Raw genomic sequence first — 22,811 nt, 5'->3', positions numbered from 1 at the left:
AACCATAAGACTAGACTGAATACAATGAAAGTTATACTTAATATATCTTGGATGTTATCAAATGCCATTTTATATGCCTTTACCAACAGGCAGTATACAATTAGTCAAAGAAATGTTCTTAGGAGATTACAGAGCTGATTTAGTTTGTGTAATCAAAATACTCCAGCCCTGTAAGTACTGGCTGTTTTACATAGTTGTACAAGATTTTATAACACTAGCCAACTTGCTGTTTCCACAAACTACACATAACAAGGAACGATCTGAGTAACTTCATGCTTTTCACTAAGTTTGAGTTAAAAGGCATAATTGAGTTATATAAAAGATAGTAAAAAAATACCTCATTTCTTGTAGACACTCTGAAGAATACTTTTGTTTTGTCAGTGTTTCAGCATCTTGACTAAATCCCATTTAAGAATATTGCCCACCCCAAGAACATTATAAATTTTGTACATTACAATGGGATAGATTTGGTCACTCCCACTCATCTTGATTAGTATCTAACTCTGAAAGTAGTTATATGTAGCACTGTGGTTATAGCTAAGGTTCAGTGAGAGTCGGCCTACATGTATTTTTGTTTATTAAAACACCGACATTACAAATATCAAGTCTTGGTTAGATTTGTGTTTAATGTGATGCAAATTAATCAGGGTTTTCTTTTTTCCCCTCAATTCGCCAAACAATAACTTTTCTATGGATTTTCCATACTTATGTATTTATAAGAAAAGGTAGCTTAAAAGCATTTAAAATGTCTTGGGAAATTATGTAGCAACTGGTGATTTTACTAATATAACTAAGTATTACAAAACACAAGACACTAAATTCAGAAAGGGCTACAAAAATAAGCAGCTGTAAAAAAAAACTGTCACAGAGGTCAAATTAAAAAAAATAAAATTTACAAGGAACTTTTTCTTCACTGTAAAATATAAAAACACCATAAAGTTGATTTTAAAATAGATGAGATTTTGGTAAGTAAATCTATTTCCATCATTTTAGTTAAAACTGAATAATCTGAAAGCAAATCTCAATATAAGTTTGTAAGCATTTTAAAATACCCCACTTCTCTAACTGCTTACTACATTTTTCTGCAAAACCCCAGTTTTCAAAAAACCTGTTTGTCTATGTACTGAACATTAAATATTTGAGAAACTGTGTTTTGGTCTTTAAAATTAAGTTACGTATCCCAAAGTAGTTTTATAAGAGTACAAAAAATACATTTACAGAGTGAGGAGAAGATAATCTACAACAGACTAAACTAATCTTTGGTTGTGTCAAGTACTTACAATTCACAATGTTCTTTCAATAACAGTAATTTTATACAATGATATGGAATCAAGGCTTAGTGAGAGAATCAGTTAATCCTAAACAAGAAATATAACAATGTCGAAGTTTACTTAATTCAGAGTAAGAACCACGGTCAGGGAGAAAGGGACATTATCCCCACTTTCACTGTTCTCGTATCCTACTGATTTTATTATTCATAGTATATAATCTAGTGCATCTACGCAGATATTTAAGACTGTGTTCTGCTGAAGAAAATTTAATGCTGCTAAACTTAATTTAGGCAGAAGATTCTCTTCTCTTGGTACATGGTATAATACAGGACACGCCACTATGACCACCCATAAAGGTCAACCCTTTAAATACATTCACAGATAAACTGAAACCAGTTCAATATACAATGAAGTTAATGGAAACCATGAGCCTTAATCCAAGGGCAGAATTAGTCCCTTGGCCGCTGCCACTGAATATCATCCTTAAATCACTTGTGATGGTCTACGGTAATAACCTTTTAGAGGTAACAAAGGCACAGATGACAGTGTCACGGTCCACATCTAAAAGACTAAGCTAAACTGATTCTCCATTGACAATGTAGTGCTGAAAAGATTATGATAATCACTTACAGTAATTGTAGCTAAAATTAATTTTATTGGCAAATAGTTTAAGACATACCTGCATCCATTATACCACAAGTACTATTAAAAGATTTGAACACAACTCCAACAGTGACTGACACATGCCCCACATTCAGACAATATTCCTCAATCTCTTCTCTTAGCCTAGTACACCTCATGAGCACCAGAAAGACAAATCATATTCCATACACCTTCTAGTTCACCCCATATTCAATCATTTTCCCCTCAAACTTCAGTACTGTGTAACTTTACCCAGAATTCCTATAACTATAGATGCTATCTGCATGAGATATTATAATTAAAGTTTACAATGTATGTGCACAAACGACAGCATTATGTGAAGATTTTTGTGATATTCTGGTATGAATGACGTGACGCGAAAAAACAAAGTTTACACTTTTTAATGGCTTTGTCATCCAGAGAAGTTTCTGAAATCACCAAACTTCTTCAAAATAAAATACTGTTCTAGTGCTCCAGCCACGTTAAAAGTTTTACTTGCCCAAATATTTCCCGAAAACCAGCATCTTTTAAAATCATAGGAATTGCTACTAATTCATGCTTTGTTGCAAATATAAATGCTATCACAGAAGAAAGTCAATTAAAAAAAGAAAATTGTAATGACTAAGTTGCAAAATTACAGCCCAATTCATGTGAGACAACGCATATGAAAGCATGATACTTAGCACTGCTCTAGAAATTTTTGATGGCAATTAAAAAATAAAAACCCTGACCTAACTAACCTTATTACAATATTTTATAAATTACAATTTGCAAGATCAAATTTATATTTGAGACAAAAAGTGATAACATGTTTGCAACTTTGCTAACCAGGTTTTTACAAATTAAGATTTTTGGTTTTGTGCTTGAGTGACCACCTGCTGTCATGTACATTTTGTTGGTACATTTTTAGTTAAAATCTTTTGAAGTCTGGTACAAATAATTGATTACAGTGATAGACAAATTTTAATTATGGTATCCACTAAAATATTTGTGGTTTTTTTTCCCCCACAGGTATTATTTGAACAACCAATTCAGATCTAAAACTATATGGAGGGTACTAAGATATAACTTGCACCCTTACTGCCTAAGACTCAATAGGCAATGGTTTACACACAGACTGCATTTTAAGTTTCAATTTGTACCCCTAAACAACTGAATATTAATGGAATGAGTACATTTCTTGTCTTGACAACAACCACAAAAATCCTGTTTTGGTTAACAAGTTACACAGGCACAGTCAGAGAATCACCTCCTGCTTTGTTTTTAGAACTGGGCTGCAGGTCTGAAATACCTTATTTGTCGCATCCTCTACTCTTAACAAGGGTTTCTCAGAAGTTGCTAAGCTAGCTAAGTCTCAAATCCATTTTGCAAGGAGGAATAAGTATTGTTTTACTGCTAGGAAATCTATCATTATCCATTTTAAGAGTAATTTCACATTTTCAAAACAATACTGTTTAGTACAGTACCAAAGCCATATCTTCATTAAGTCCTGACAACAGTAAGAATATTTAAATCAGACACATGTAGAGTTTAACTAAGCCTTTGAGAAACACTGCAACATATACAAACAGAACAGACTCCTGCCAAATTAGTCAGCATGCTCATTCTGTCTTTTTGAAACAAGCACAATTCAAAGCTCATTAAATAACACAAGCCTCTCAGAAAGTGAGTCAGCTTCTGTTAGATACCAAAGGTCATGGGTTTCCATATTAACAATTTCACCTACAATATTTCCTGAGTTTTCTTGAAGAAAACAGCCAATAAGCACCAAGAAAAGTGCAATCAAAAGACAAAAAAATTGCTACCTCATTAGTGTTCCAGCGGTGCCTCTCTTTTGGTAAACTTGAACATTTTGGTAGACATTCAAGCAGCTTCTTAGGTAAAAAGATTTTTACATGACTGCCATTGCTGTTCCCATGATCATCTAGAAGGAAAAAAATACATATAATGCATGTAACATGAGGGGGGAAATTGTTATAATAAAATCAAATTAACAAGACCTGAAAAATCCACTCGCCTACTTGCCACTGAGGAGCAGGTAGTTTTCCATGGCAAGTGGCAGTAGGAAAACCAGTAAACTTTGGGAGAATTTAAGATTTAATTTTAAAAACATTAAATATCTATCCCTTATGATCATGAAGGTAACCTTCTGAATTTCAACTGAATATAAACTGAAGCAATGCCAGCTTTCTAAGGCCTGGTATCCATTATAATCGTGCCAATACAGTAATGTTGCTGGGGGTATCACTTTTGGCAACATTTTTATAGCAGCAAAAAACTGCTTTTGCTGGTATAGTGAGAGAAACAAGCTGCAGAGCTTGAAAGTTTGTCTCTTTCACCAACATAAGTTGATCCAACAAAATATATTATCTCAAACACCTTGTCTTTCTAATATCCTGGGACTGACGTGGCTGCAACTACACTGCATATTTGCTGGTATATATTATTTCACTCGGGGAACTTATATATAAGATACTCTGGAAAAAAGCACTTTTAAACTGCATCTATACTGGGAGGATTTGCCAGTATTGCTATAACGGCAAACCTCTTCTAGTATATACCTGGCCTAAATCTGCAGACATCCCCAGTACCTCTTCAGCTACCGAAACAGTTTTGTCAAGCTGCAGCAGAGTAAAAACTCAGTCTTGTCAACTTCCACTAGCTAGGGAGATCTGAGAGAAGTAGATCATCTGACCACAATCAGGTCAGTTTCATTCTTCAGCCACTTGGGAAAGCACACACAGTTCCTTAGGGCAGAGCTACACTACCACTTAAGTTGATTTAACTTGCATCGTTCAGGGGTGTGAAAAAGATACCCCCTTGAGCGATGCAGGTTACAGTGATCCAAACGCTCGTCCATATTGGTGCTACTTCAGCAGGAGATGTGCTCCCATCAGCAGACTGTGTCTTTACCAGACACACTATAGCAGCACAGCTGATGTAACGGTTCTAGTGTAAACTTGGCCTCAGAGTACCCAGAGGGCTGGTAGTGGGGGTAGAGTGATGGAAAGTCTTTCCCCGTGCATTAGTCAGAATGGGAAAAGGGTGAGACAAAAATTAGCCTTTCTCCGGTAACCACAAGGGTCGGGTCTTCAAATTTATTAGCAGAGTTCAAGGCAACTCTAGTAGAAATCCCAGTACTATTAACATTTTCAACAACAGGCACAAGTTTTGTTAGTTCTATCTCACCCCACCCATTTCTCTTCTAGATGGTTTATAGAGTAAGAATAGTCAAAATAGGTATAATTGTATATATTTTATGTATGTTTTTTATATACTGTATGTACCTTTTAAACAAACATCAACTTCCCAACAGCCTTTGGCTCATATGTATATGGTAAATTTTTCAGACCACACATTTATAAAATACTAAAGATTTGTGTTTCAAATATCAGTCCATTTTATTTTCATAACACAGAAGCCAAAATGATGTTAGTAGTCATTTTCAAAGTTTGCATAAGTGTTCTCAATTCTTTTTTCAATTACAAACACGCACTCAACATTTTTGTTTGTTTTCAGCCTCGGAGGCCACCCCCATACAATAGCTGAAAAGATACTCATGCTGCCCTTGTGTAAACCCCCTCCCCCGCCAAGACTCACTTTCTCCAGAAGGTCCTCAAACACTAACCTGCATGTTTGTTGTAGCATTGTGACCCCATGAGTGGTACTGTGAACTGGCACATGGGGTTGCAACATCATTCACCAAATTTGGGCCAACTAACTGGACCCCCCTACCAACAAAGTTTTATACAAACAAACACAGCTGAGAACCTATGGTACATATATAGCTACAGTAATCAATAACAAATAAAATGAGAAATACAGGATTAGAAGGATTTTAAAATCACTTTGGAAAGCAGAACCTGGGTTCAAGCTAGCAGCTGAATATCCCAAGTATTTTTAGGGCTTGATTGTGCTCTCTTTTGTGAAGTACAACAATATGCTTTCTGTTAGATCAACTGCTCATGCAAGCACAGCAGATTTTATACGATATGCAGTGATGCGTGTGACAGACATGATCTGCTCTGTAATAGTTTATGACTACTGTGTGTTGGCCAGGTTATTGGGATGTTTACTCCTTAACTATACAGAGTTAAATCAACAGGACTGTTGGGAAAACAAGCAGGAAGGGAAAAATGACTCAAGCTAGGCCATCCCCCAGTAAACAATCCAGAGTGGTCAACAAACAATGCCTGAGCTGATTCTATCTCATGACTCCAGTCAAGGTGCAAAACCTGTTTTGCCACACAGGGCAGTCCTGGGAACTGAGAACAGCGAAAGAACTCAGACTGGGTAAAAAGACATTCTTTTCCAGGGGAGATTAATTGCTGCCAGGGAACTGTTCAGGCTGACACCCAAGACCCACTAGTGTCTCTCAAATTAGACCATCACAGGATGGTAGAGCTTTAGGTAAAAGACATGCATGTGGATAGTTTTAAAATCCTTTTCTCTCTATGCTATATTCCTATTGTTAAGATCAAACAATTCTTTGGCAGAAGGCTGTCTGGTAGGGTTGCCAACTCTGATTGAAGCTATTCCGGGAGATTCTCTCCTCTCCCCACCCCCCTTCCCGTGACTATGTAATGTCATTTTCTTTAAATATCCTATTTAAATATCCTCCTGGATTGCTTTCAATAGTTGCCAGGACTTTGATGCCAATTCCCGGAGACTCCAGGCCAATCCTGGAGGCTTGGCAACCCTACTGGTCATTATGCTTAACACTGGTCATAGACTCCCAAAGGGAAGAACTGCAGGTGTCAAACCCAGTTGGCCTTGCTGAGCAAGCACAGTCAATGCACAGTGTACTGAAGCCAGTGCAAGAGTGGGAAAACAGAGAAATTCCAACTCTAAGAGAGGTGAAGGCACAAGGCCAGATACCTGAGAGGGTGCAGTCAGAGAGACCAAAAAAGAGATAGGGTGCAACTAGGCCTGCAATCAGGACAAAGTGCAACTGAGAGAGCAAACTAGATCCACTGGATCTTTTGAGTTTAATTAGATCTCATGATAAACTCCACAATAAACATCTACTCTAATGAGTCATATTCACGCAATTAGCAACCATGTACATAAACTGCTGATCTCCAAGAGTAACACTCTTATGGCCCTTTCAGGGTAACTTATCTGAGTGCAACTCTCAGCATGAATAGTGGTTTCACTTTGGGGTTTGCTCTTTTCTACAAGAAATTGGATGTTACTGGTTCATGCTGTAATGTCAAAGCCAAAACAGGAAAGAATTTTCCCAGTCTGATATTATTCCAGGATCTAGTACTTGCTATCCTATGTCTTCTGAGATCTTATTTAATGCAGTTTTCTGTACAAATTCACTTGTACCAATTTCCTTGGAAAAGGATATAGCCAAAATTATAGGAATTATTAAGAACCTACAAAATATAAAATGAGAGAATAAATTCTTTAAATACTTGAAGTTTTCCTTGGTGAATAACCAATCTCTCAAGACTGAAAAAATGTTTCTGGTGAAACTGACTTCTGTAAATAGCGATCTGAGAGGGGCAAAGTTTGGCAGGGTACTAATACAACTTGCTGCTTTGGAACTGTGCAATGACTAGGTATAAATACTTGATAGGCCTCAGATCTTAACCCTTCAAATCCACATACTTAAAAACAAAGGGTTTCTCCTCCTATTATACTTCGTGAATGGAGATCAGATGAGGCCTACCAATTATGCACCCCCCAGATTTAAATTAAAAGGAGTCTTGGTGACAGGGCACTTCCAGACCAAGGCCCTTGACTCTCCAGGCACAGTGCAGAGCTAAAGCTTATTTTCACATTTTTTTTGTTTGAGGGAATATTAGAAAGGATCTAAAGTTAATTTTCCTTTACAGTAATGGGGTAAGAGAGAAAGTTAGAATCTATTTGATAAACCGGGCTCTAAAATTGCTTTTTTGAATATTGCATATGCACTGGGTGCTCTGACAAGCACACTTAATAACCAAATAAAGTTTAAGAACGACTAATGAGGTACACATTCAGAACTCCAAAAATGGCTAAAGCCAACCCTAAAACCACTCAGCCAGACCATTTCAAAGGGTATGTCTACACTACGAAATTAGGTCGAATTTATAGAAGTCGGTTTTTTAGAAATCGTTTTTATATATTCAAGTGTGTGTGTCCCCACAGAAAATGCTCTAAGTGCATTAAGTGCATTAACTTGGCGGAGTGCTTCCACAGTACCGAGGCAAGAGTCGACTTCCGGAGTGTTGCACTGTGGGTAGCTATCCCACAGTTCCCGCAGTCTCCGGAAATGAGATTCAAAAGTTCACGGTTCTTTTCCTGTCTACCTGGCCAGTGCATCTGAGTTGAGAGCGCTGTCCAGAGCGGTCACAATGGAGCATTCTGGGATAACTCCCGGAGGCCAATACCATCAAATTGTATACACAGTACCCCAAATTCGACCCGGCAAGGCCAATTTAAGCGCTAATCCACTTGTCAGGGGTGGAGTAAGGAAATCGATTTTAAGAGCCCTTTAAGTCGAAAAAAAGGGCTTCATCGTGTGGACGGGTGCAGGTTTACATCGATTTAACGCTGCTAAATTCGACCTAAAGTCCTAGTGTAGACCAGGGGAAAGTAATCAGCAGCATGGAAGTGGCTGCCATCCTGCTTTACCACACTGACGACTTATGAAAAATCCATTTCAGGGTAGGGCCTAAAAATGGTCCAGCCATCCAAATAATAATACTGTTGCATGAGATGACAGCCAGATTTGATGACCTCCAAAACAGATTTAACCTTGTTGAATGGTAAGTTTGACCAAATGGCACTGAAGAGAACAAAAAATAGTGTATTACTTTAAGTGATAAGTATATGCTTCCTCACCCTCTCCTAAGCTCAACATTCATTTGCTAAATGAGCTCACCTTTTAGCATTATCCACTCCTATTACCTTAGTATTTATTATCCTATGATCTAAAGAGAACACTTAAGACATCAAGTAAAGATGCCTCACAGTAGCAGAAGCTAGACAGCAGTTCTAAGCATAGCAGATGCCACATAATGAAAAAATTCTTCATGTCTGATAGATGATGGAAATCTCACCCATTCAACTTTGACAAGAACTGTGATGAAGTTAACATGAAATTGATGGGAAAAGGCATTCTGTGCCACACTGAGTAAGCTCCTATAATAAGGTTAAAGTGGTTTGTTATCCCATAAATACAATGGAAAACATACCCTAGCAGATCATGTTTCTTTTCTGAACAACATGTACCTACCATGATAACAGCAAAGAAAAAAAACCCAACTTTTTCTTGCGATATCTCCCTCTAAATTCTATGGAGTATAGCCACCCCTTGAGATACTAACTGACAAACAATAATCAAAGTCACATGCACAAGTACTGAAAATAAGGCCCTGAACCTATAAATGCTTAAGCAGGTATGTAACTTTACCTACAGGAATAGTCCCATTAACTTCAATAGGACTATTCATTAACTTAAAATTAAGTATGTGCATAAGCATTTGCCATATCAGGAACAAAAACTGTATCTGTACTACAAACTTAGTGACATAAAATATTTGTCACTTCAAAACAAAATTTCTTCAGCATTAACAATGAAAAGTTATTTAGACTTCCTACACATTAACAAAAAGTTAGTCACTTGTTTTAAAAATATATATAGGCCAAAATGGTAAAAAAAAATAGGAGCCTAAAGTTAGGTTTCCTAAACTCATATTTAGGTACATAAGGGTGGGATTTTCAAAAGGACCTAATGGGACTTGTGCTCCTAAATCACTTTACTTCAATCTGCAAATCCTGAGAAGTATATCCCCTACTTGAAGCTTTAAGAACATAAGGGTGGCCATACCGGGTCAGATCAAAGGTCCATCCAGCCCAGTACCCTGTCTGCCAACAGTGGCCAATGCCAGGTGGCCCAGAGGGAATGAAGCTAACAGGTAATGATCTAGTAATCTCTCTCCTGCCATCCATCTCCACCCTCTGACAAACAAACAGAGGCTAGGGACACCATTCCTTACCCATCCTGGCTAATAGCCATTACTGGATTTAACCTCCATGAATTTATCCAGTTCTCTTTTAAACCCTGTTATAGTCCTTGCCTTCACAACCTCCTCAGGCAAGGAGTCCCACAGGTTGACTGTGTGCTGAATGAAGAACTTCCTTTTATTTGTTTTAAACCTGCTGCCCATTGATTTCATTTGGTGGCCCCTAGTTCTTATATTATAGGAACATGTAAATAACTTTTCCTTATTCACTTTCTCCACACCACTCACGATTTTATATACCTCTATCATATCCCCCCTTAGTCTCCTCTTTTCCAAGCTGAAAAGCCCTAGCCTCTTTAATCTCTCCTCATATGGGACCTGATCCAAACCCCTAATCATTTTAGTTGTTCTTTTCTGAACCTTTTCTAATGCCAGTATATCTTTTTTGAGATGAGGGGACCACACTTGTACGCAGTATTCAAGATGTGGGCGTATCGTGGATTTATACAAGGGCAATAAGATATTCTCTGTCTTATTCTCGATCCCTTTTTTAATGATTCGTAACATCCTGTTTGTTCTTTTGACTGCCGCTGCGCACTGCGTAGACATCTTCAGAGAACTATCCACGATGACTCCAAGATCTTTCTCCTGATTAGTTGTAGCTAAATTAGCCACCAACATATTGTATGTATAGTTGGAGTTATTTTTTCCAGTGTACATTACTTTACATTTATCCACATTCAATTTCACTTGCCATTTTGTTGCCCAATCACTTAGTTTTTGTGAGATCTTTTTGAAGTTCTTCACAGTCTGCTTTGGTCTTAACTATCTTGAGCAGTTTAGCATCATGACTTGTGAAAGTTCAATGTATATCAGAAGGTGATACTGGTTGCAAAATCAGCACAGGCAATTTGCTTATCACTTTTGTTTGAATACGTGTGGTTTTTCAGCATAGAAGAGCATTTTAAGCGTGAAATGTCTTACTAGGAAAAAAGAAATCTATATAAAACCTGAAATTCTACTAACAATTAGTACATTAAACAAATGAGTACAAAACCATAGCAATTTAAGAGTATGAAATGGGAAGTAAAGAACTAAGAACTAACTGGGAAAAACACTGTTGCAGAGAAGCCCCCCCAAAAATAGAAGAGTCAGGTCTGGCAGGAAAGAACAGGAAATGCTGGGAATGAGCTGAGTGACTGGTGGATCTTGCCCACATTCTCAGGGTCTAACTGATTACCATATGAGTCAGGAAGGAATTTTCCCCCGGGTCAGATTGGCAGAGACCCTGGGGGGTTTTCACTTCCTCTGCAGCATGGGGCATGGGTCACTTGCAGGTTTAAACTAGTGTAAATGGTAAATTCTCTAACTTGAAGTCTTTAAACCATATTTGAGAACTTTAGTAACTCAGCCAGAGATTAGGGTCTACCACACGAGCGAGTGGGTGAGGTTCTGTGGCCTGCAACGTGCAGGATGATAACGATGGTCCATTCTGACTTTAGTAACAGTATCTGAGAAAGAATATATATTACAATTTTAAACCTAACCAGTGTCCCTTAAGTGACTTGCCACAAGACGTCAGGTCATGTTAGTATTAGAGCTGAATGAGTCTTTTATTTAATTTTCTTTTTTGATATAGGAATTAGACACAATGCTCCTGTCAGATAATTTCTAAGCTATTATCTTAAAAAAAAAAATTAGTTTTCAGTTGCCTAATTAGCTCCTGGAATCATGGTTAAAGATCACCCTCCCCAAAATCTGAAATGGTACCCCTGTGGGCCAGCACAGAATTTGCCCCCATGCACGGCCCCATTGGCTTGACTGGAGGTGCTCCCCCAAATACACAAGTCAAACTATGCCTAAGAGCTTTGCCCTGTTAGTACTCTAAGAAGCGGGGGCTGGAAGGGGAGAGTTTGGGACAAGGCCTTTCAGCTACAGGCCAGGTAATTCAAAGAGTTATTTTCTAGCCCAAAGTACATTTTGAAGTACAAAAATACAATCCTGTTTCTTGCTGCAGCAACAAAATTTGGTTTAATTTCAAAAGGACAATGTCCTCTTTCTAATATTGTGTTACAACTATGCAGTTGCAAATCAGCTAATACTGTCACAGCTAGGCAGTTTAATTTGTGAAATGCATGAAAGCAGAATACGTTACTTTGTCCATAGGAAGTTCCTCTTTCCAGATCTCTTCATAAGATGAAACACGAGATCCAATAGTTTGCCACCTCATTTAACGTAATTTACCATATTCACTAAACACCATTTCAGGTTTACAGATTTTTAAAATACTCTATAATTTACAGAAAACATCCTTAACTTGGGCTCAAAATATATTTACACCCATGGAACATAAGACTTTTGGAAAGGAAATTGCAAAATATCTTAAGAAAGATGTGGTCAATGTGGAGCTGCTATGTTATCTAGGAATTCTGATCTGTAATAATTACCACATGTAACCTGATTAGCAAGATAGTCACTGTATAGCTACATTGGGCTTTCTGTACAAATGTATCCATTTAGCTTAATCGGGAGCTGTTGGAAAAACAGAAAGGCAACTCAATAGCTCTAAATAAGCAGTCTCCCAACAAACCTTTGGGGACAATTACAAGACAATGGCTTAGTGAAGATGCTATTTCCAGGCCCCAGCCAAAACTACACAATTGTTTTTCCACGCCTGGGAGCCTAGTAATGGACACTGAATGGGTAAAAGGTCTCTAGAGAGAGGGAGCTAGGGCAGTTGTCAATCTGTGGAGGAAACAGACTGATACCGACACAGAGACATGTCCTGCAATAATGTCTGAATAAGCTGGGGCCTTCCCCAAGTTTCTAGGTGGATAATAAGCCTTAGGTAAAACAGGAATATGTATAGACTGTTTATTGTTTTAAGTTCTTTTCTCTGAAATGCTTTAATATTAAACAAACAATACTTTGCTTTAAGAAAGCCTTTTGGTCACTGGATGCCACTTGTTATAGCTCCTGAGGAAGAGAACTGCAGGTTCTGAAGTCAGATCTACCGATGTAACCAGTTAGTAGTAGGGTACTGCACCCAATGCCCAGTCTGCGAATGGGAAAATCACACTATTCCTACCCAAAACAGGTGATTGCCTACAGGCCTGAACGGGGGTGCACTCACAGACAGCAGAAGGGATCAGAAGTGCAACTAGCCCAATAACTGACAAAAAGATCTCAACAATTCATATAAAAAGCTAGATTTATTACAGTGCTTATTGACTGGTCCACTGAATACACTGTAGCTAGACAAAAATCTGTATCAAATGTATGCAGGGTAAAAAACCTTGTACTTTATTATGACAAAGTAGATTTGGAATCTGGGACAGATGATGGTATCACAAAGGGAACTGAAGCTTAAAGAGTTGTGGAGATCACCATCGTCACTCAAGTTTCCTTTCAATAATAACTAGCTGAGTCTTTACAGGCAAAGCTGCAGAAGAAACGGATTTTTATGCTTGATACACCCACTCAATTTACAGGTGCCAGATTCACCAGACTACAGCAACCTCCATTCACATATGATCAACCTCCATTCACATATGATCAATGTTATCACTCCACACAATGGTCTATTGATAAAAGGCAAAATTAACTTTTCTACCTGTAACATTTTGATTTCTTCTAGTATGTATCCACACTCAATGAATATTTCTGTTCAACCCAGGAGAATGAGCTCAGTGAAATGAACAGAAAAGGCAAGTGTGAAGTGATCAATCCCTTGTTGTCTAGTCCCACCATCTGGCAGTCAAAGGCTATGTGGCATCCAGAGCATGGGTTTCTACCCTGACCATCTTGGCTAATAGCCATTGATGGACCTATTGTCAAAAAACTTAGTTTTTTGCAGGGGATGTTGTGAAGGCCAAAAAGTTCCAAATGTTGACTGTGTGTTGTATGAAGTAGTACTTCCTTTTGTTTGTTTTAAACCTGCTGCCTATGAATTTCATTGGGTGACCCTGGTTCTTGTTTTATGTGAAGGAGTAAATAACACTTCCCTATTCACTTTCTCCACTCCATTCATGATTTTATAGTCCTCTATCATGACCCCCTTTAGTCATCTCTTTTTCCAAGCTAAATAGTCCCAGTATTTTTAGTCTCTCTCTCACATGAGCAAAAGAACGGCCATACTGGATCAGACCAAAGATCCATCTAGCCCAGTATCCTGCCTTCCAACAGTGGACAATGCCAGGTGCCCCAGAGGGAATAAACAGAACAGGTAACCATCAAGTGATCCATCTCCCGTTGCCCATTCCCAGCTTCTGGCAAACAGAGGTTAGGTATACCATCCCTGCCCATCCTGGCTAACACCCCTTTATGGACCTATCCTCTATGAATTTATCAAGTTTTTTTGAACTCTGTTATAGTCTGGACCTTCACAACATCCTCTGGCAAGGAGTTCCCCATGTTGACTGTGCACTGTGTGAAAAAATACTTCCTTTTGTTTGTTTTAAACCTGCTGCCTATTAATTTCATTTGGTGACCCCTAGTTCTTGTGTTATGAGGAGGACTAAATAACACTTCCTTATTTACTTTCTCCACACCAGTCATGATTTTATAGACCTCTATCATATCTGCCTTTAGTTGCCTCTTTTTCCAGGATGAAAAGTCCCAGTCTTATTAATCTCTCCTCATAAAGCAGCCATTCCATACCCCTAATCATTTTTGTTGCCCTTTTCTGAACCTTTTCCCAAGTCCAGTATATCTTTTTTGAGATAGGGCAACCACACCTGCACACACTATTCAAGATGTGGGTGTACCGTGGATTTATATAGAGGCAATATATTTTATCTCCTTCTTAATGATTCCCAACACTCTGTTCGCTTTTTTGACTGCCGCTGCACATTGAGTGGATGTTTTCAGAGAATTATCCATAATGACTCCAAGATCTCTTTCTTGAGTGGTAACAGCTAATTTAGACCCCATCATTTTATATGTATAATTGGGATTATGTTTTCCAGTGTGCACTACTTTACATTTATCAACATTGATTTCATCTGCCATTTTGCTGCCCATTCACCCAGTTTTGTAAGATCCTTTTGTGGCTCTTCACAGTCTGCTTGGGACTTAACTATCTTGAGAAGTTTTGTATCATCTGCAAATTTTGCCACCTCACTGTTTACCCCTTTTTCCAGATCTTTTATGAATACGTTGAATACGACTTGTCCCAGTACAGACCCCTCGGGGACACCACTATTTACCTCTCTCTCTGAAAACTGACCACCTATTCCTACCCTTTGTTTCCTATCTTTTAATTAGTTACCAATCCATGAGAGGACCTTCACTCTTATCCCATGACAGCTTACTTTGCTTAAGATCAGTGGTTCTCAAACTTTTGTACTTTCATATAGCAAGCCTCTGAGTGCGACCCCTCTTATAAATTAAACACACTTTTTTATATATTTAACACCATTATCAATGCTGAGGCAAAGCGCGGTTTGGGGTGGAGGCTGACAGCTCATGACCCCCCATGCAATAACTCATGACCTCTTGAGGGGTCCCAACTCCCAGTTTGAGAACCCCTGCTTAAACGCCTTTTGTGAGGGATCTTGTCAAAAGCTTTCTGAAAATCTAAGTACACAATATCCACTGGATCTCCCTTGTCCACATGCTTGTTGACCCCCTCTTAGAATTCTAGTAGAATGGTGAGGCATGATTTCCCTTTACAAAAACCACAGAATCATAGAACTGGAAGGGACCTTGAGAAGTCATCTAGTCGAGTCCCCTGCACCCATGACAGGACTAAGTATTATCTAGACCATCCCTGACAGGTGTTTGTCTAACCTGCTCTTAAAAGTCTCCAATGATGGAGATTCCACAACTTCCCTAGGCAATTTATTCCAGTGCTTAACCACCCTGACAGTTGGGAAGTTTTTCCTAATGTCCAACCTAAACCTCCCTTGCTGCAATTTAAGCCCATTGCTTCTTGTCCTATCGTATCAAGAACAACAGTTTTTCTCCCTCCTCCTTGTAACAACCTTTTATGTACTTAAAAACTGTTATCGGGTCCCCTCTCAGTCTTCTCTTTTCCAGACTAAACAAACCCTTTTTTCCCCCCCAATCTTCCCTCATAGGTCATGTTTTCTAGACTTTTAATTATTTTTGTTGCTCTTCTCTGGACTTTCTCCAATTTGTCCACATCTTTCCTGAAATGTGGTACCCAGAACTGGACACAGTTGAGGCCTAATAAGCGCGGAGTAGAGCAGAAGAATTACTTCTTGTGTCTTGCTTGCAACACTCCTGCTAATCATTCCAGAATTATATTCACTTTTTTTTTTTGGCAACAGTGTTACACTGTTGACTCATATTTAGCTTGTGGTCCGCTAGGACGCCCAGATCCCTTTCCACAGTATTCCCATTAGGCAGTCATTTCCCATTTTGTATGTGTGGAACTGATTGTTGACTTTCCCCCAACAAATTATGTTCATTTATGTGTCTGAAAATTTTGTTCTTTACTATAGTTTCAACCAGTTTGCACAGTATTGACGTCAGGCTTACTGGCCTGTAATGGTCAGGATCACCGCTGGAGACTTTTTAAAAAATTGACATTACATTAGCTATCCTCGAGTCATTTGGTACAGAAGCCGATTTAAATGATAGGTTACACACTACAGTTAGTAGTTCTGCAATTTCACATTTGAGTTCCTTCACATCTCTTGGGTGAAAGCCATCCAGTCCTGGTGACTTATTACTGTTTAGTTTATCACTTTGTTCCAAAACCTCAATGACACCTCAATCTGGGACAGTTCCTCAGATTTGTCACCTAAAAAGAATGGATCAGGTTTGGAAATTCCCTCACATCCTTAGCCATGAACACTAATGCAAAGAATTAATTTCATTTCGCCGCAATGGCATTATCGTCCTTGAGTGCTCCTTTAGTATCTCAATCTTCCAGTGGCCACACAGGATGTTTAGCAGGCTTCCTGCTTCTGATATACTTAAAAAGTAATAGCAAAATGTTTTTACAGTCTTTGGCTAGCTATTCTTCAAATTCTTTTTTGGCCTTCCTAATTATATTTTTATATGTCATTTGCCAGAGTTTATGCTCCTTTTTATTTTCCTCATTAGGATTTAACTTCCACTTTTTAAAGGATGCCTTTTTGTCTCTCATTTTATTTTGTTGTTTAGCCACAGTGGCACTTTTTTGGTTCTCTTACCGTTTTTTAATTTGGGGTATACAATTAAAAGTTGAGCCTCTATTATGGTGTGTTTAAAAAGTTTCCATGCAGCACACATGGATTTCACTTTTGGTGCTGTACCTTTTAATTTCTGTTTAACTAACCTCCTCATTTTTGCGTAGTCCCCCTTTCTGAAATTAAATGCTACAGTGTTTGGCTGCTGAGGTGTTTTCCCCGCCACAGAGATGTTAAATTTAATTATATTATGGATTACCAAGTGTCAAGGTTCCTCCCCCACTCTGAACTCTAGGGTACAGATGTGGGGACCTGCATGAAAAAACCTCCTAAGCTTATCTTTACCAGCTTAGGTCAAAACTTCCCCAAGGTACAAAATATTCCACCCGTCGTCCTTGGATTGGCCGCTACCACCACCAAACTAATACTGGTTACTGGGAAAGAGCTGTTTGGACGCGTCTTTCCCCCCAAAATACTTCCCAAAACCTTGCACCCCACTTCCTGGACAAGGTTTGGTAAAAAGCCTCACCAATCTGCCTAGGTGACTACAGACCCAGACCCTTGGATCTTAAGAACAATGAACAATCCTCCCAACACTTGTACCCTCCCCTTTCCTAGGAAATGTTGGATAAAAAGCCTCACCAATTTGCATAGGTGACCACAGACCCAAACCCTTGGATCTGAGAACAATGAAAAAGCATTCAGTTTTCTTACAAGACGACTTTTAATAAAAATAGAAGTAAATAGAAATAAAGAAATCCCCCCTGTAAAATCAGGATGGTAGATATCTTACAGGGTAATTAGATTCAAAAACATAGAGAACCCCTCTAGGCAAAACCTTAAGTTACAAAAAAGATACACAGACAGAAATAGTTATTCTATTCAGCACAATTCTTTTCTCAGCCATTTAAAGAAATCATAATCTAACATGTACCTAGCTAGATTACTTACTAAAAGTTCTAAGACTCCATTCCTGGTCTATCCCCGACAAAGACAGACCCACAGACCCTTTGTTTCTCTCCCTCCTCCCAGCTTTTGAAAGTATCTTGTCTCCTCGTTGGTCATTTTGGTCAGGTGCCAGTGAGGTTACCTTTAGCTTCTTAACCCTTTACAGGTGAGAGGAGCTTTCCCCTGGCCAGGAGGGATTTCAAAGGGGTTTACCCTTCTCTTTATATTTATGACACCAAGAGATCCAGCTATAATCACTTCTTGGACAAGATCCTGTGCTCCATTTAGGATTAAGTCAAGAATTGCCTCTCCAGGACTAGCTGCTCCAAGAAGCAGTCATCTAAGGTGTCAAGAAACTTTATCTCTGCATCCATCCTCAGGTAAAAAAAAGGGGGGGGGAAAAGCTATTTTCTGCTGGTCCCCCACCCTGTACACAAAGATATTTGGAGGAGTTGCTGTTTTCTCTGCCCTTTATTAGAGCTATCTGAAGACTTATGAAGCACCCCCTGAGATCAGCCCTTACTGTTGGGGGCTATCCCATGGATCACTGGGTCTCAGGTTGCTGCTGCCAGCATTCAGTGTTATCATACCTAGTTTCTCAGGAGCATTGTAGCACCGGGATTCTAGTGCTGACAGCTAGCTAAAAGGTAGCACCAAGAAATGCACCTCTGTTGCACCTGAAGAAAGTAAGGTATGTAAAATACTTTTAGTCATAAAATAATATTTTAAATTGCATAACAACTTTTAATGGCAGCAACACAGAACAGTACAGTTATTAAATAGTGTCAGACTCATGACAGATTAATATTCGTTTGAGGAAAACATAGTGAAGAGCAGTGACTAATGCTCAGGCAAATATTTTTCATTCATTTCCAATCAAATATCTTGGCGTTGCAAACTTTGTAACAAAAATTTTTTGTTGTTCTAATTTAAAACGCAAATCAAACACCAGACAATTTATTAAATATGAAATTGCTACTGATACATTCAACACTTCTACACTTTACATCTTCAAAATACTTCACAAATGTTAACTCAAGCGAACCACCACCAGTATGAAGTAAGGATATATCACCCATTCTATAGATTAGGAAATGAGACACAAGTAAGTGATCATCAGCCCAAATTCTGAGTACATGGCACAGAGACAGTTTCCAGAGTGAGGGTTAAGCTTCACCAGACAATCTTGCCCCATACAGCATAAGTGTGCCTACTATCTTCATATTTTTTCCAGTCAGGGATATGCTTTTTTACTCCAGCCAAGCCTCCCAGTATAGAGGCAGTTATACTGACTTTTTGGCACGTAGTATAGTCTAGTCCTGGCCACAGCTCAAAAACCTTTCTAAGACACAAACAGCCTCTATAGAAAACTAAGAAAATATACTAAAATAAAACAGCCTACGAGTTCTTGTTGTGATTCATTAAGAACATCAGCACATTTGAATTCTATAAACAATCTTCGTTCAAAAAATATTTGTTAGTGAGACAAAAGCTCAAGTGAAATTAATATAAAGTTCATAGAAAGTTCTGTATTAATTATACACTGTAAACCCTTTGCAATTTTATGGGCTTGTTCATGCTCCTTGTACTTCATCCTCCCGAGGGAGGCAACATGGACCATAAAACTTTAAAGCACACAATAGCAAATCACAATGAGCCTTTCTCCTACTATCCCCCCACCACACACGTCCTTTTTTACTGGTTCTTAAATTGTCTGTGATCCAGAAGGTGGATACGGAATTCTTGACAATTTAACTGCCAGAGTTTTATCAGTGCAACGTGTAATTTCAGAATACAAAAATGGGTCGATATGTGTTGCTAAACTCCTGATTTGCCTACAGTTCTATAGCATACAAACAAACAGGATAAGCCTATAAAACTCACAAATATATCAGGTTTCAGAGGAACAGCCGTGTTAGTCTGTATTCGCAAAAAGAAAAGGAGTACTTGTGGCACCTTAGAGACTAACCAATTTATTTGAGCATGAGCTTTCGTGAGCTACAGCTCACTTCATCAGATGTTTACCGTGGAAACTGCAGCAGACTTTGCAGTTTCCACGGTAAACATCTGATGAAGTGAGCTGTAGCTCACGAAAGCTCATGCTCAAATAAATTGGTTAGTCTCTAAGGTGCCACAAGTACTCCTTTTCTTTTTACAAATATATCAGTTTTATAAACCTAATTTTCAACAAGTAATAAATAAAATTTAAAGAACATCAGTTTCTAAACTGCACCTCAGCATGAAGGCAAAAGGAGTGAAAATTTTGCAAACGGGATGTATAACATATCAAAAAATTGAACATTGAAATAAAATTTAATCACCATATTTGTGTATTTAAATTTACGTCAAGGGCATCCAGATTTTTCAATGGGTGTCTTTAGAACAAAGCTGAAATACACAGATAAATAACATTATCTAGAAAGTGATTCCATCAGTGTAATTGTACCTAGGTATTCGGGAAGGTAAATCTAACCATTGCTGTTTGAAGTAATTAGCAGTTGTTGACATATTAATGCATTACTTAAAAATTAATATTTCACATTTCTTCACAAGAAAAATAACCCATAAAGTCTGTTAATGTTTTAATGTGTTGGGACCACTATAACATTCAGAGATTTTCAGAGGATTTCCTTCAGTATTTAAGAGCACAAATCCCATTGATGCTCAGTTGGACGTGTGGTTCTAAATCCTTCAGGATCTTACCAAGACCCCGCCTTAAAAAATAAGAAAAGGAGTACTTGTGGCACCTTAGAGACTAACCAATTTATTAGAGCATAAGCTTTCGTGAGCTACAGCTCACTTCATCAGATGCATATCGTGGAAACTGCAGCAGACTTTATATATACACAGAGAATATGAAACAATACCTCCTCCCACCCCACTGTCCTGCTGGTAATAGCTTATCTAAAGTGATCATCAGGTGGGCCATTTCCAGCACAAATCCAGGTTTTCTCACCCTCCACCCCCCCCACACAAATTCACTCTCCTGCTGGTGATAGCCCATCCAAAGTGACAACTCTTTACACAATGTGCATGACAATCAAGTTGGGCTATTTCCTGCACAAATCCAGGTTTTCTCACATCCCCCCACCCCCATACACACACAAACTCACTCTCCTGCTGGTAATAGCTCATCCAAACTGACCACTCTTCAAGTTTAAATCCAAGTTAAACCAGAACATCGGGGGGGGGGGGTAGGAAAAAACAAGAGGAAACAGGCTACCTTGCATAATGACTTAGCCACTCCCAGTCTCTATTTAAGCCTAAATTAATAGTATCCAATTTGCAAATGAATTCCAATTCAGCAGTTTCTCGCTGGAGTCTGGATTTGAAGTTTTTTCCACCAATGTGATATATGCCATCATGTGCCAGCAATGCCCCTCTGCCATGTACATTGGTCAAACTGGACAGTCTCTACGTAAAAGAATAAATGGACACAAATCAGATGTCAAGAATTATAACATTCATAAACCAGTCGGAGAACACTTCAATCTCTCTGGTCACGCAATCACAGACATGAAGGTCGCTATCTTAAAACAAAAAAACTTCAAATCCAGACTCCAGCGAGAAACTGCTGAATTGGAATTCATTTGCAAATTGGATACTATTAATTTAGGCTTAAATAGAGACTGGGAGTGGCTAAGTCATTATGCAAGGTAGCCTGTTTCCTCTTGTTTTTTCCTCCCCCCCCCACCCCCCGATGTTCTGGTTTAACTTGGATTTAAACTTGAAGAGTGGTCAGTTTGGATGAGCTATTACCAGCAGGAGAGTGAGTTTGTGTGTGTATGGGGGTGGGGGGGGATGTGAGAAAACCTGGATTTGTGCAGGAAATAGCCCAACTTGATTGTCATGCACATTGTGTAAAGAGTTGTCACTTTGGATGGGCTATCACCAGCAGGAGAGTGAATTTGTGTGTGGGGGGGTGGAGGGTGAGAAAACCTGGATTTGTGCTGGAAATGGCCCACCTGATGATCACTTTAGATAAGCTATTACCAGCAGGACAGTGGGGTGGGAGGAGGTATTGTTTCATATTCTCTGTGTATATATAAAGTCTGCTGCAGTTTCCACGATATGCATCTGAGGAAGTGAGCTGTAGCTCACGAAAGCTTATGCTCTAATAAATTGGTTAGTCTCTAAGGTGCCACAAGTACTCCTTTTCTTTTTGCGAATACAGACTAACACGGCTGTTACTCTGAAACCTGTTAAAAAATAAGGTCACCTTTAAACTCAATCTTCGAGCATTTCACATTGATTTTCCAAAAACTGACTATAAAAAGAGTGAAAAACTTTACAACATGACTTCAATTTATCACAGTAAATTTATATAAATTTATCCTAATTTTAATCATTTGGATTAGTTTAGACTTAAATCTCAACTTTGCAAGTTCCCTATAGATATGAAGCCCTCTTTAAACCCAAATAAATCTATCTACATTCTTCCAATGGTGAAGACCTGAGATAAATCAAAACCAAATTATTGGACACAATTCTACCACATTGATTATGTTAATATCTAACTCTATATATGGTTATTTCAGTAAACTCAGTATAATTATTGTTTCAAATTGCTAAACTTCCATGGTAACTAATTTGATCAGTAACTTGGTATCAAATAATACAATTAAAACACCACTTATCACTGTTTTGTTTAGGTCCTTGAACCATAAGGTTATTGTTTAAATTAGAAACAGATTATGGTTCTTAAAAATAATCACAAATTATTGCATAGAAAAATTAAAAACATGTGCAGAGCTGAAAAACTGCTGTAATAACTGTCTGCCCTTACACCGCAGGGCTGGGGAACAGAAAAGAAATACACTATATATAAAATATATAGAAAAAAGGGTTTATTT

The 22,811-nt window shown here is 38.4% G+C and overlaps 1 protein-coding gene across 18 annotated transcripts in view; it reads right to left on the bottom strand.

Annotated features, from left to right (window-relative positions):
- The window catches only part of CAMTA1 (calmodulin binding transcription activator 1), a 953,213-nt gene that overhangs the window by 913,220 nt on the left and 17,182 nt on the right, over window positions 1-22,811 (bottom strand). For all 18 annotated transcript variants that reach the window (XM_073316814.1, XM_073316813.1, XM_073316817.1 and 15 more), the window contains exon 2: window positions 3,719-3,837. In XM_073316814.1, coding sequence (XP_073172915.1) covers window positions 3,719-3,837 — 119 coding nt within the window. The remainder of the gene's footprint in view (window positions 1-3,718; window positions 3,838-22,811) is intronic.

The sequence above is a fragment of the Lepidochelys kempii genome, chromosome 18 (genome assembly GCF_965140265.1).
Source record: "Lepidochelys kempii isolate rLepKem1 chromosome 18, rLepKem1.hap2, whole genome shotgun sequence".
NCBI lineage: Eukaryota > Metazoa > Chordata > Testudines > Cheloniidae > Lepidochelys > Lepidochelys kempii.
Note: the sequence above shows the minus strand (reverse complement) of the source record. Positions and strands in the feature narration are given on the sequence as shown.